Source organism: Balearica regulorum, chromosome 9 (assembly GCF_011004875.1).
Source record: "Balearica regulorum gibbericeps isolate bBalReg1 chromosome 9, bBalReg1.pri, whole genome shotgun sequence".
Classification (NCBI taxonomy): Eukaryota; Metazoa; Chordata; class Aves; order Gruiformes; family Gruidae; genus Balearica; species Balearica regulorum.
Window position 1 is genome coordinate 26,731,144 of NC_046192.1, and position 14,981 is coordinate 26,746,124.

General features: G+C 34.7%; 1 protein-coding gene across 8 annotated transcripts in view; it reads left to right on the forward strand.

Annotated features, from left to right (window-relative positions):
• IFT80 (intraflagellar transport 80) overlaps window positions 1-14,981 on the forward strand; it is a 53,557-nt gene that overhangs the window by 13,501 nt on the left and 25,075 nt on the right. For all 8 annotated transcript variants that reach the window (XM_075761647.1, XM_075761642.1, XM_075761644.1 and 5 more), the window contains 4 exons: window positions 250-318; window positions 7,274-7,383; window positions 7,933-8,022; window positions 9,030-9,167. In XM_075761647.1, the coding sequence (XP_075617762.1) occupies window positions 291-318; window positions 7,274-7,383; window positions 7,933-8,022; window positions 9,030-9,167 (366 nt within the window). In that variant the 5' untranslated portion in view covers window positions 250-290. The remainder of the gene's footprint in view (window positions 1-249; window positions 319-7,273; window positions 7,384-7,932; window positions 8,023-9,029; window positions 9,168-14,981) is intronic.

Sequence of the window (14,981 nt, forward strand, 5' to 3'; positions counted from 1 at the left end):
AGCTTCAGATAAGAAGGCTATAGGGATTTTCAGAAGAGGAAGAGACTTGTTGATAATAGCAGAATAACAGTCTTGAATATTTTTTCCTTAATATACTGTTTGCATATTAGGAAGACTACATAAGCAATATTTACGTGTTAGAAGACCTGGACTTAATTTAGCTCTAGTGTTTCCTAGATAAATACAAGTGCCATGTTTGTTAGATTTATTATTGCATTTAAGTTGATGATTTCCGGGATAACTTTACAGTTGGTGAAGATGGCCAAGTGAAAATCTGGTCTAAAAGTGGAATGCTGAGATCCACTCTAGCTCAGCAAGGTAAGTTAATTTTCTTAAAGTTCCATTAGAACTTTTTAATTTGGGGTATTATGAAATATCTTTAAATAAAAGATCCTAAATCTGGCAATAATGGTTTGTTTAAGGATCTTGAAGCCTAGATAAGCTTAACCAAAATTAAATGTAAATCATAGTTAAGTACAGGGGAACTGGATTTTTAATAAGATTATTACCTTAAAAAATAAAAAAAATCTTCAAATTAGAAGTATTATTGTAACATCTTCAGACAGTAGTTTCAGTTCCATCCTAAGGATTCTGGAGAGGCTAAAGAATTAAAAATTTAAATAAAATCCAGTTTTTAATACCAAGCCACAGACTCTCATGGTGAAACTGAAAAAAAAAAATCTCTAAAAGCATTGCAAGAATGCTTCAAAGATGCGAAGTGTGTGTAGGTTAGTTCCTCTGAACTTTAATACTCTTAACAGCCCTTGGTTACTGGGTTAAATAAATAGATGAACCACTTTAGTATATGCAAGCAGTCCTACTGAAGTGAAATGATCCCTGTGCTTAAGTTCTTTGTTGAACTGGGGCCATGAGGACCTAATCTTGATCTTGGCTTTGCAACTACAGTTTTATGCATAGTAGAGCATTCCAGTTATTTTTATTTAAGTCAATTTAAAATCACATTATTGTAAAGTGCAACGGTATAAGCTGCAAATACATATTTATACAAATGATGCTTGATATTTTTAAATGCTATTTTTATAATGATAATTTCTAACATTTTTTTACTATTTCAGTGAAGATACTGAGCTAGATTTTGTTTTTCAGACTTCATACATTGAGATCATGTGACCTTTTGACATTTTTTAAGAAACCACATGCACCTGGGGTTGGGTTAAATGTCAGACCCTTATCTCTTTCTAAAACAAATTATCTGAATTCTTTCAACCTGTTGAAGGCATTTTAACCACAGGAGTGAATGTAAAATGTATTTCAATTCTGTTAAGGAAGTTCATATTCAGATGTAGTGTTTTTTCATGTTTACAATGTAAAAAGATAAGCCAACTGAACTATAATTTTTGAAAAAAAAAAAAAGATGAAGCACACACTCTTCACTATTTCTCAGTTGATAAGTTTCAAGCTCTTTTATGTTTAACTGCTTATCTGAGGTTCGATGAAGCTTATGAAGAGACACATTCTAGTTTGAAATATGCAAGCTGAATTTTTATTGATATCTTAGAGTTTCTGTACAGTATAAATGTACAGTGGAGTCCCCATGGAATAAGTGTCGTCTTGTGTTTTAAGATAAGATCCTGTGAGGCTCAGAAACCCTTTAAACTTTAATTTTATAGGATCAGTTTCCCACAAAAAACACTCTGTAAGCTACTGACATACTTGGGATCAGGATAGGATTCTGTAGAAATTGTTATGTTGTTTAAGAGAGGTGTATCATGTTTGAGATAATTTTTCACTTCCTTTATCATCTCCTTGAGAAATGAAAGGATTCCCATTGCTAACATTCTTTCTACTCATTCCACTCTTTGTATTAGAAATAAATTTTCAGGCTCTTATCTTTGGATAATGGTCCACATGCCTATTCTATCTATGGATTTTTATTCACTACAAAAACATGAACATACATTTTTCCCTTTTTTAGCTTTTTCAGTACTTATATGGAGTGCTCTGGCTGCATGTCCTTCCATCATGCTGATGTATGGAATAAAGTTAGTGTGACCATAGCCTCTACTGCCTTCAGCCTCAAGCTGTAGTGTGTTGCTTTTACAACTGCATTGTTCTTCGAGCTTGATCTCAGTTCTTCATCCTTGGATTATCTTCATATTCTTCCTTTTGTTCCTCCTTTTCCTTAAACTGAAAGCTTTTTTAAAAAATGCTGTGTTTGCAATCTTTTGGGCTTCCAGGTGACACAGTGCACTAATACATTTTGATGAGGTAATTTTTTTTCATGGATCTCTTTGGTATATGTTAACCCACATTATTATGCTTAAAGCAAGATTTCTCTGAGATGTATACATTGCAGCATGACACTGTGCTCAAAGTGTCTGTGCTCTTTTGGAGAGAGCCGCAGAACTGTGAAGAGTAGGATGTATAAAGTATTGAAGGTCCACATGTGAAAGAAAAGATGGCTCTGCCACCACCAGTTTGAATTCTGTAGTGTCAGTGGTGCCACCTGCACCAAGTCCCTCGCAGGCCAAACACCTAGTTAGCAGGACCAGTGCTGAGTCCACAGTTGCATACCCTCTCTGGAAATGTCTGTCTAAAATTGCTACTGCTGAGGTTCACAAACCACTGACTCGCTAACCCTCAAAGTCTTCTACGGAGTGAAAGGTATCAGTCAAGCTGAAAATTAAGTAGAATGCAGGTGCACCTTCCTCACTACAATCGAGATTACTCTGCAGCGCCACTTCTTTAGCTTGTCCCACGAGTGAAGCTGACAGCTTTGCTGATAACTTTACTTCAAGATCTGAGACTCTTCAGGGCAGGCAGGCAAGCCTCATGGATCCACCCTAAATGTTTAATTGCTACAGCAGCTGCTTCCATCCTGGTAGTTATTCTGGTGTCGCTAGTTCCAGTCGAGATAGGAGTAATGCCTTGCAGGAAAGTCATATTTTAGATCCGCAGGATGACTTTGTCTCTTGTGCCGTGAAAACTTACTTTCTTTAAGAGCATCTGATGAAGGACATCACCACAACCTTTGTGAAAATACACATACATTGTGCAGACCAAGTCAGTGCTCTCCAGGTGCTTTTTGATTCTCAGTGAAGCCATTACTTTCCATTATAAAAGAATATGGCGCTTATTTAGTGTTTAAACGTTATTATCCACAGACCTATTGTTTCTGTGCCATGCATTCCATCAGTTTACCTCAGATGGATTTTTAATTTTTTCAGGTGCTTTCTGTCACCTTTCTTTCAAATTGAAGTTGTCATCTAATATTCTTAAGACCGTGTCTTTCTTGAGTACTTATCTTTTGGTCCTGCTGACTTTCTGATGGGCTTCCAGTGACTAGTACGCTGAGTAAGCACCAAGGAATAATCTGAATAATTGGCATATAGGTTGCCTTTTTGGTTAACGGAAGCAAATTCACAACAGTCGCAATGTAAACAGTTTAATTACAACATGATTATTGTGAAGTGGAACTTACTTTTTAAGGGACAACTGTATTCCAAATCCTATTTTTTATGCTGCCACAGAGAGACATAAAATTCTCCAAATTAATGTTTCTACTCCTGTGAAAGTAAATTAAAGTCTCATGCAGACTTACTGTTGTGATTACCGACATATCTGCTGTGGCTGGAAGCATCAGAGTGACTGCTTTATCATGCCTGCACTCAACTCTAGCTCTTTCTCTGCCGTATACATTGACGACAGGAATGATTCCTTGGGGATTAACGTCTGCTAGTAGAGCACCGAGATGTGAGAAGCCCACCCTGTGTGCTTAGTGCTGATGTTCCTTCTTCAGATCTTCCCTCAGTCCACCTTTTCTGCTTTTCTCACTTTTTTTCTCGGAGAGTTTTGGTTTTTTTTTTTTCCCCCCTGAAACTGTTTATCACCAATGCAATTCACTGCAGTTTGTCTGTTCTGCTGAATTTTTCTTTCCATGGCAATGCAATGTGTTGGCAGTCTTTTCCCAACCAAGTTCTTGTTAAGTGCAGAAGGAAATGAGTTAACTTAGCTCCTGCTGTTAAGCCCTGGAAATTGTGGTTAAGTAGTCAGCCATCATAAAAAAGTTAAACATTTGGTTTAAATATAAAAGTCTTCTGATTGTTAAATCAGCATTAGAGCAGGACAAAAATGAGTTTATTTAGAATTTCTGTACAGCTGGTGACAGAATTTATGTCATTTTCAACATAAATTGCTGCCAGTAGGAAAATAGCTAGTGCCAGATTTACTTAATATATGCTGTATGTTTCTGTGAGTTGTCTCCTATAATGGTTGACGAGTTAAAAAAAATTACATCATTCTATATTTCTAAGTAACATAAAATAAATGCCTTCCTAAAAGAAAACATACAAAGTACGAAAATGTTCAGGAGTAATGACACCAGGTCTCAGTTTAGAGTTTGAATATTTGGAAACTCAAATCAAATTCAGTGTGCTGAATTGATGTGGCCGTAATAAAATAATTTTTTTGTTCAGAGAGAAAATTTGAAAGCTTAAGTGGTAAGATGTTAGACAACGTTAGGACAGTTGATATAGCAGTTCAATCACTTAAGTACCCAAATGTCATAAAAATATTCCCCTAAAAGAATATTCCTGAGTAATTTTTTGAAATGGAACTTAATATGCCAAAAGCGTCCTAGAAAATTTTACCCTGTAAGAGCATTTCTTAAGCCTTGTGGGTTTTTTTTTTATTACAATAAATGATAGATGTACCCCAAAAATAGTTTATTTGCTAATTTTTAATTCATTTCATCAATTTTATAGTTAGTTCTCAGCTGAAATATGCATGATTCCTTAAGAAGTGCATGTCTCTGAGAATTTGGGAGAATTTCTTTCCATTTTCCATTTCTAAAATTATGAAATTGTCAAATCCTGACATTTAGTTTGTAACAGTTGTTCTTATTTCTCAAACAGAACTTTTGGGGTACGATTCAGTTGTGTTAATGTACGTATGCCATTAGTGCCATTTGGGGTTCATTGGGCTATTCCGCCTAACCTCCAAAGCTATTCCAGAAGGAGATGGATCTCGTTCACATCCTGTGTTGTATCTGTAAGCCCCACACGGGTATCTTAGAGTACCCTAGGTGCATCACGTCACTGAGGTGCTTGTTTTGAGACAATTGAATCATGTCTTCAAAGGCCTCATTTCTGCCAGTGAGAATATTGTCTGTTAGAGAAAAACAGATGCCTGAAGCCTTCTCTTTCTGATTTCAGAAGATACAGAAGCAAGTTTTACAAAAAGCAAAGAGAATGGTCTGACAGTGACTTGTTATGTATTTGCAGTTTCATATGCACTGTTTCCATGTCTTGTAATATTGAGACTACACTGAAACTTGCTGTCCATTGCTACAGAGCTTTTGCTGTGCTCGAAATAAATGCTTGGACATGCTCTTTACTTAATTTACTTAGTTTTATTTGCAAGGAATCAAGTAGCATAATACTTTGATTCTTCTTCTTTAGGGGAGACTAATCCTGTCAAGTACTATGGAAAATATTTGCATAGTTGGCAAGTCGCATTCCCTGCCCCCCCCCCCCCCCCCCCCCCCCCCCCCAATGCTTTTTCCATGTAATTTTTTACTTTCTTCTGTTTTGGAAAAAAAAAAAAGTAATGTGAAAACTGCAACATAACACATTTTTAAAATGGAGATCAGCTTTATTCTAGATACATCATTCTCGAGTGTTCAATCTGCAAAAAAGTGTTTTCAATTAGTTGGGAAAAATCTGTGAAGACTGCGGGCCACTCTTTATAGTTTTATTTGTTGTCATTTATTTTGTAAGTTGCTTGTGTATGGGATGTTTGGGGTTTTATATGTACAGGAAACAAAAATATGGTTTCTTGTTAGAGGCTTAATTATGGAGCCTAACCATGTTACAAAGAATAATTTGGGTGCAGAACAAAGCTTTTTCTACCCACGTTTGTGTTCAGTCTCACCATCGCAGGTGAAAAGAGTTATTTTCTGATGTCTGTTGATAAGTATTAGGATGACTGTTGTCATGTTGATTTTCTTCTCTTAAGTGACAGTTGTGAACAAATTTGCATCAGAGTATAAAAGATTAAGTAAATATAAAATGCAGCTATTGCTGTTTGTATTAAAACCACAGTATTAAAATGATAGGTGGTGGCATGATGGGCTGTCTACCTGACTTACTGGGCTTACTTTGATATAAGTATTTATTGGTTTTAACTTAGGTATTGGTCAGCATCACAGGCAGTGCTCTCAACATTGGATTTAATTGTATTGTAGGTATTCTGGCAAACAAGCTTGTAGGGAGTTCAAAGTAAACATGAAAAGGTTTTGTAGGTATTTGTAGGAAGTATCTACAAACCAAACAGGTAGCAAGAGAGAAGATCTGAAGATTTGAGAGCTGGGCATTGAAGGCTGACTGTGGACTGATCAGTTGGGAAGAGTGAACATTTTAATACTGCATGAAAGATGCCATGATGCAGATAGACCTTAAAACTAAATTGATCATGAAGGGCTGTGATATAGTAGAGAAAATTGTACACACAGAAAGGGCAGCATAAATCTTCGCAGTGTCACGGTTAACCAAGAGCCAGGGGATCAGTACATGAAGATATGTGAGAGGCACCCTAAAGATGAAAGGTGACCCAAAGGTGAGAAGGACAATGTCATCTTACTTTGCTCAACTATATCTTGGAATAAATTGGTTAGACTTTTTTTTTTTTGTTTTAAGAGTGGGGAAACAATAACCATTGGGAGTATATAGATGAGGTCCAGTGAAGCTGAGGAAACAAAATTGTCTACTTATGAAGATGATTTGACTGAAAAAGAAATCTTATAAGAAACGAAGAAACTTGGTGATTTTAATTCTTCCAGAGGTGGTTTTAGAGAGACCATAAAATGAAGAAGCAAGTGGTAAATATAGTAGGAGTCTGCTGGGACAGACCTTGCAATAAAATGGGTAGTTCTTAAGTGATGCATTGAAAAAAATGCTTGTGTGGTTTACACAAGTGAATTTGCCAGCACCTCACTATATTTTTATTTCCTTGAGGAGTGTTGAAAGGGTGCGCAGCATGAGCTGAAGTCTTCAGAGTTATCTTTTTGGGTTGTGTCTGTCTCTTACTGCTGGTCCTATGGCTGTCTAAAACATGAAGTGAACCAGTAAACACGGCCAAAAGTGCAGTCAGACAAGTGGGGAGGACAAATGGTTGCCCCTAGTTTGGCTTTCTCCCGCTTCTGAATTTTTGATAAATGATTATAAGTAACAGGTTTGAAGTGGCTGTAGCATTTTCTGCATAATTTGATCAGATAAGTCATAAGAAATGTGGTTTGTTTTCTTTCTTTCTACAGGAACACCAGTGTATTCAGTAGCCTGGGGACCTGATTCTGAAAAAGTTCTCTATACTTCAGGGAAGCATCTGATTATTAAACCCCTTCAGCCAAATGCTAAAGTTTTGCAGGTATCCTTAATTTATTATGGTTCTCTCGCACTTCCATGTGAAAACTTTTTTCAGTTATCTAGAGTTTTGCCAAGCATAAAATGTTTGTGCTAAAATTTTCCATGCAACATGCATACTGCCCCCCCCCCTTTTTTTTTGTTTTAGTTTTTTTGAGAATAAGGAGATGGTTCATTTCTCTAAACAAATTTTGACAATTTCTGCTGTGGATGTTGTTTGGGCATGTGATTAAGCATTTACCTTTTCGTAAATAAAGAAAAAGCAAAAAGATACAGAAGTCTTTCCCTTTTCATTTGTTACGAAAAGGCAGAAAGACACAGAAGTGATTGTTTAAAACATGCTTTTAGTGCAGATTGTTATGCTTTCATTCTGCCTTGTTCAGGCCAAATTTAATGTATTTTTCTGTAGAAGAGATGACACCTGTATTGTACTGTTGGAAAACCTGATCTACATTGGAGTGTATGAATGTAATAAATGATGAATGATAAATATTAAAAATAGAAGTTGTCAGACTTGTTGCATCTATACTTAATTTATTTTTTTCCATTTCAGTGGAAAGCCCATGATGGACTTATTTTAAAAACTGACTGGAACTCAGTTAATGATCTTATTCTTTCTGCAGGTGAAGATTGTAAATATAAGGTGTGTACTGGTTAACTTTTTAGGGGAAACTCAATAACAAAAAAAAAAGGCATTCTGATGTTTTCCAATTTTAATAATATTGGAAGCTCAAATTTAAATGAGAAGTCTCTCAGTTTTCAAGAAAAACTTGTTGCCCTAAGTTGTATTATTTGTAAATACTTCTCACTCTGGTAGCATAAAATTAGAAATGTTTAAAAAAAAAATAGGTAAAATGCAAGTGAAACAAACTCCGAAAGGAAAATGTGTAGAAATATAGAAATGATTGCTTAGAATAGTATTAGCTATGACATATACTGAAAAAGGTAATGACATATAAAATTAGAGGAGATAAAGCCACTGTTTTCTTTTACAGGAGCATTAGTGAATCCCTTAGGAAATTTTTTCATTAGAATATTCTTTATCGAAAATGGAAGGCACATATTGTGTTTCTTCCCTTAAGTAGGAACTTATTTTTAATTGTATCATATGTTGGATCTATCATTCCCTAAGTGTCTAATGGCTGTAATAAAAATGTACACAATTAAGAAATAAAAAATATAAATATCAAAGTGTTAAAATCAATTGACTTCACTCTGTGAATTGGCTTCCTGGTATTCTGCTGGCTTCAGTTGGTGAGAAAATCTCTTTGGTCTGGAAATTTGCAGAAGTGCCTCGCATTGTTGGGAAATGAGTGTAAACAGAATAAACCTTGTGGTTAATTGTAGACTTACAGTAATTTGCAGGAAACAAAACTCATTAGTTCAAAATATTTTATACAGAATAATGCAACATTTGCCATAGCAGAAAAGCAAAGTCTATTTCATTAAACACACCAATATTGATTAGGAACAACCTTTACTGAAAAGTGCCCTATAATATATATATGATTTTTCTAGTTACACAAAAAGGCACTGAAATAACTTAGAGTATATTTCTGCAACTTTGTAACCATGAAGGAAAATGATAGCTCTAGAATTAGTAAAGGTACGCCCAAATTATGTTCATATAGATTTTTATTTTTTTTTAAGGTTTGGGATAGTTATGGACGTCTACTGTACAGCTCACAGCCCCATGAATATCCTATAACATCTGTTGCCTGGGCTGCAGATGGAGAATTATTTGCTGTGGGGTCTTTTCATACTTTGCGTCTATGCGATAAAACTGGGGTAAGTAACAACTCTGAGAACCAGCAGATGTGGAATTGTACAAAGTTATTGATAATACAGTAAATTATCCTGAGGATGTACATGTACAGGTGGGTATTTTTATTAACAAAAACTAGTTACAACTTCCAGTGCCTTTCTACTGGGTGCGTCTGACTAAGCTATTGCCTTCTTGATCTGCTTACCTGCACTTCTAAATATGTTTTGGGTTGGATAAAATTTTTTATAATGTTTTTTACTTTCAGGACATTAAATTTTTCTGTGCATTTTTTACCTTTTTTTCCTTAAAAACGAGTTTACAAGCATGTCTTATAATGCAATCATAAAATGCAGTTATTAACCCTAAAAAGCAAGGAGTGTATAACAATAACCTATCTTTAAAAAGGAGGTAGAAGAACAATGTCCTGTGCTTTTATTAGTTAGCTTTTTTTTCCTTAAAAAATACTAAGAGTTGACAATCACATTTATATTAGTATAATTACATCTGTGTTGGACTACATTATGTAATGTATATTGATTTAAACAATCAGACTAGCCGTTAGTATTTTCTTCTCAAAACAGCACTTTAAACCATGCCCTCTTCTTCCACAACCACTTTCAATCTCCTTTCTGTGTACTGGGATCACTGACCTGTATCAGCAAGTGACAAACTGAAATAAATATCCTCTTGTGTGAATGAGGCCAACAATTTAAATTGTGTTTTGCACTCAATATAGATTTATGCTTAAATGTGGCAAAGACTGGTGCAGCAGAAAAGGAAGAAAAATACTAGATTTCTTTTTCTGCTGTCATATATGCTGTTTTGTAGCATACCACTTTTGTTTCTGATCCCCAGGGCCTTACTGTTTTTCTTGCTAGTTATTATGTAATGTAATTTACTGTAAGTATGGTTCCAGCTCCTGCAAGCTGAAAACCAGTAATTTTTTAATCAGTGTTTAATATTGAACAGGCTTGTGGACTTTGTTTGAAATTTTAATGTGGATAAGTTGGTTTTTTTGTTGTTTTTTTTTTTTTTCATAAAATTAAGGGTTCTTTTACCTGGTTTATTACTCTACTCTTAAAGAAACAAAGACACATACAGTAGCTAGTGCCAGATGCTTTTGTCTGTTTAGCAGCTAGCAACGATAATTTATTATCTTCAAAAGTCATGATTTTTCATGAAAGTTTCTCTCCTGACATTAAATGTAAATAGTTACTAAAGAACTACCTTTGCCAGTATTGAGGGGAAAGGAAGAATGATTCACATACCGCCAGAGTGATGGAGTTTGAAGAGAACCAGACCTGGCTTTTACTGGTCAACATAGACATTTTTATTATGTCTGATGTAATGGAGCTGTATTGGCAAATTGCTCCTCAGGGAGCCATCAGGCAATATATGTATCATTAACTCTTCTCTAGCATATGTGTTCAGTTTGGGGACATAATTAAATTAAATTCTGTTAGTGTATGTTCTTTTCTCCTTTTCTTTCTACCTGGTTACTTTGTTCTAGCAGCTTCATGTTAAAAAAGAAAACTACAATGATAATAGTAACTTTTAGATAATACTAACTTTTATTTCTTCATTTAAAAATCACTTTTGCTCTGATAGCCTTAGGCATATAAAAAAATTATTATGGCTACCCTACGGAATATTAAACAAAATATATTCAATGTTGGGATTTGTCTATGTTAGTGTCCGTGATCATTAATCCTGCAGAGAGTGCTAAGATTAAAGTTAAAGCATGTGTGTGTGTGTGTGTGTGTGTGTGTATATATATATATATAAAAGTAAAGGTGGATGTATTGATGGATAGACTTTAACCTTCCTGGTGTCCACAGCTTTTCAGAATCTAATCACTTGGATGGAGGGCAGTGCTTAAAAAGTTCATTTATGTAAGCTATTTCCTGTGCCTCTGCATGCTTCCCTTGACATTACTGATCAGGTCAAAATATTTACACAGTAAGAGATGGTAAGAATGACTGAAATTCACTGATTTCCTCCTTTCCCGCTCCACTCCCACATAAGTATCTTAGAAAATGGACCATACCCATCTGCTCCAAAGGCAGGTTGCTTTCCCAGTGCCTTGGAGAGTGTAGAAGGATAATTTTAAAGTGAAAACAGTGTGTTCAAATGAATCTTTTTAAAATTGCCAACGGAAGTTAGCAAAGATGGACATCAAATTTATATTTTTAATAATGCTGAATGTATTTATGCATTTGTTTTGGGGAGACCTTTTAGATTTTCTTCCATTAATGATTTATTTACCTTTAATGGGGATCAAGCAGTTTTTATTTCATTTTTGGTTGTTGTTATTTTCCAAATTGATTGTGCTCTTCTTGTTGAACATTTTTCTCTGGTGATGTTTATCTACAGTCTGTTTTCATAAATAAATTGATGTTTGTTTGACTGCTAAATCTTGCCCTTTGATTTACTTTTATCTTGATTTCATCACTGTGCTTAGCAAATGCTTTGTAATGAAAGCAGTTCTCTGCATAAATCTGTAAGTTGATGTTTTTAAATGATTATGTACATTCTACGAACTTTCTGTTTTATTACAGAACAAATTATGGCCACTTTACTAGTCTGGTAGTTTGCATATTTGCCTGATTCTGTTATATGTGGCTTTTTATATTCCATGGCTTGCTCCATGGAATGTCTAATTTTGCTAGAAAGTCTATAAAAAACATTTGGAAAACTTAAGAAAATTTAGGGAATATTCCCTAATATCTATAGAAAATAAAACATTCTACAAGTGTAACAACTACTCCTCACCCGCCAACCCATTTAAAACAAGTGTGAGTACGGTGCTATGGCTAAAAAATATTGAGCTCTGTAATAATGTGTTTGTTTCTATTTGGCTGTTTCTCAACAAGATACAGACTTGAACTTAATGAAAGTTGATTACAGTAATTTGATGTCCAGAGGTGGTCAGATGTTAAATATTTAGCAGTGTTTGTCCTTTTTTCCTTATTTTTTTCAAATATTGACAAATGAGGGAAAAAAGTATCTAAGAATTTTAAAACTACAATGTAGCAGATAAGTACAGAGAAGCTTTGAAAATAATTTTAGTGTTTAGCATTAAAGCCACAATTTTCATTCAGGACAGTAAATTGTGTGACTATTGTAAAATGAACATTAGATATTAGATAAATATAAAAGAGAGAGCAAGATTTTGAAAGTGAATGTACACAGTGCATGTTTTCATGTTATTCTGACAGAGCTGAATTGTCCTAAACTAGAGTGCTGTGAAAACCCAAGCAAATCTGTTTTCTATAGAGTTACAATGAGCTTTGATCCCATTACATTTAGTTTTAGTCTTCTTTCACAGGGATATGCATTTGGCAGTGTAACAAAAATAAGGATGTTTTTCTGCGCTGTCTCTATTCATCTCCCTTTATTAACAGTCATGATCCTGAATTCTTTGTAGCTCAATAAAAGAAAAAATATTACAGATAGGTTTCCCATGGAGTTATGTTGTTGACCAATTCTTTCCAAGCTGGCATATTTTAATTTATTGGAATTGGCTAATGTAACTTCTGGAAGAAAATGAAAACATGTGGATCATCTATGGAAGTAATAATCTATTTAAAGAACTACATCAATGTTTCATTTTCTAAGGTTAAGAATTTATATGGGACAGTTTGCCATCCTATTTTTAGTTCTTAGGACTAATAATTATGAGAATGTGTTTGGATTTCAGGAGATTTTTAGATATCCTGTCTTAGGCTTTGTTCTTCTAATATGCAGCTTAATACCTCACCTGGAGGTCATGGTTAGTTCTTGATAATTCACGCTAATTACTGGGTCAAGTCCAACAAAAGTTTAAAGTGGCAGTAGGATTCCCTTATAGTTCTGTACTTCAGTAGTTGTGTCAAGGATCCTTTCTCCTCTTCAGATAAATTGCCCTATATTCACACGTAGCACTGGATTTCCTCACCTCCTGTTACGCATATGGTCTTTGTAGAACATTTTGAGGATTTCTGTAGGTATGAATTGAAAGCCTTGTAAGTCTTTTATTGTAAAATACCATATTTTATATTAAGTAAAATATCTAGGGAGAGTGTGGTATATGTAGATATATATGCATACGTATTTCCCATGAGCTTATTTCATATATGTGTGCCTATTCAGGTGTTTCAAATGCACCTAGGTATGTATTTGCTTTGGATAATTGATGTTTATAATCTTGTAAGATCCAATTTGCCTTCCATTAAAGCAGAAAATTACTATTAGTTTTCTGATGAGAATCTTCTGCAGTTTGTGCTGAAGTGTTGGTTCATCAGTCAGAAGTAGTGAGAGCTGATTGCCAGCTTTTAATGGGCATTCAGACTATAATATATTTTCAGGTGTCAGCTACCTCTGCACTAATGTGAAATACCCTATGGGGCACAAGGAAAACTGAGCCTTCACTTAAAAATAAAATAAATAATAAAAAAAGAGGTCCTCGGTTTCGGAGGACCTGCAACTTTCTTTATCAGGCTTGGATGGGAGGCTGGTTCTAGCACACTTGTCTTAGTTCGTATCAATCGGGGCGTCAAAGAACAAGAGTGTGTATTTGCTGTTAGTCCAGTCCGTGCACTCATTCCTAGGATGGATTGTGGGGGAGATTGCATGTTTCCTTTTCATAAAGAAGGCAAAATGATGGGCAAAGACTTCTATTAAAGTCAGTGGGTTAGGTACACTGTGTAGATTCTGACATCATGGGGAGGTTCAGCATTTTCAGCTTTAGTTCATCTTACGGCAGTATTACCTGTTCAAAACTCCCCTTACTGGTAAACAGAGCCGAAACAGAGACCAGGAACAAGCAAGTGTCCTTTGCACAGCTCACGTCAGTATTACTCTTAAAATTTAAGAAAACACTCTTTCTTTGCTATGTTTTTTTCAAAACATTTATGCTGTGGTATTAGGTGGATAACCATTCTTAATTTATTGCATTCAGTCCAGAAGTAATAACTAATGAGATCCTTCATATTGAGTCTTGGAGCATCAATATTGTACATGTGAAAGACTGTCCTTGTTCCTGGGACACAGAGTTCTCTGAATCTGCTTATTGAAATAATTTCACCGACATCTCAAGAGCCTACTTGGTTTCCATTTATGGAAGTCAGACAGTATTCAGTAACTACAGTACTTCATCTTTTTTACTACATTGTGCAATCGGAAAAGGGAAGCTTAGGTTATTGCTTTTATGTATTTATTTAATGAAACTTTTATAACTACTGTTTTTGTTCTTGAGAGAGTTCGTTGAATTAAATGAAAAATTAATTATGACACAGGAAAAGTATAAGCCAAACAGTAATACTAGAGTATAATATTGCAGCTAATGCTAGAACAGTGTTCATACAGTCCTTCGTATAGTCATATACATACCCTTTTTTTTTTTTAAACTCAGTCTATCTAGGAAATACATAGCAGCAATTTTGGTTTTTTTACAAATTGTTCCTATCTTACAAATAGAGAGCTAAATGATTTTTATTATAATATTTTGTGTACATGATAAATGTACCAGACATCTGTAGGGAGTATGATTCATTGAAGTGGTCTGAATTATACTGAGAGCTTTCAAAAATAACTGGAAAGTAAAACTTTATAATTGCTTTATCTAACTTTTTTTTTTTTTTTAAAAAAGGTTATAATCTGAAAATATTTTACTGACGATTTCAACTACCTGGAAAAAAAAGACTTCTGGTTTAAAAAAAGACTTCTGGTTTAACAAAAAAAAAAAAAGAGTTTTGGAAATGTATCCTCTCTGAGCTGCAGTGTATCTGCTATGCATAAAAAAGCAGCACCAAAGCCATGTTCTTCAAGCTCCTTAAACTTGTTCTTAGGTGATGGTT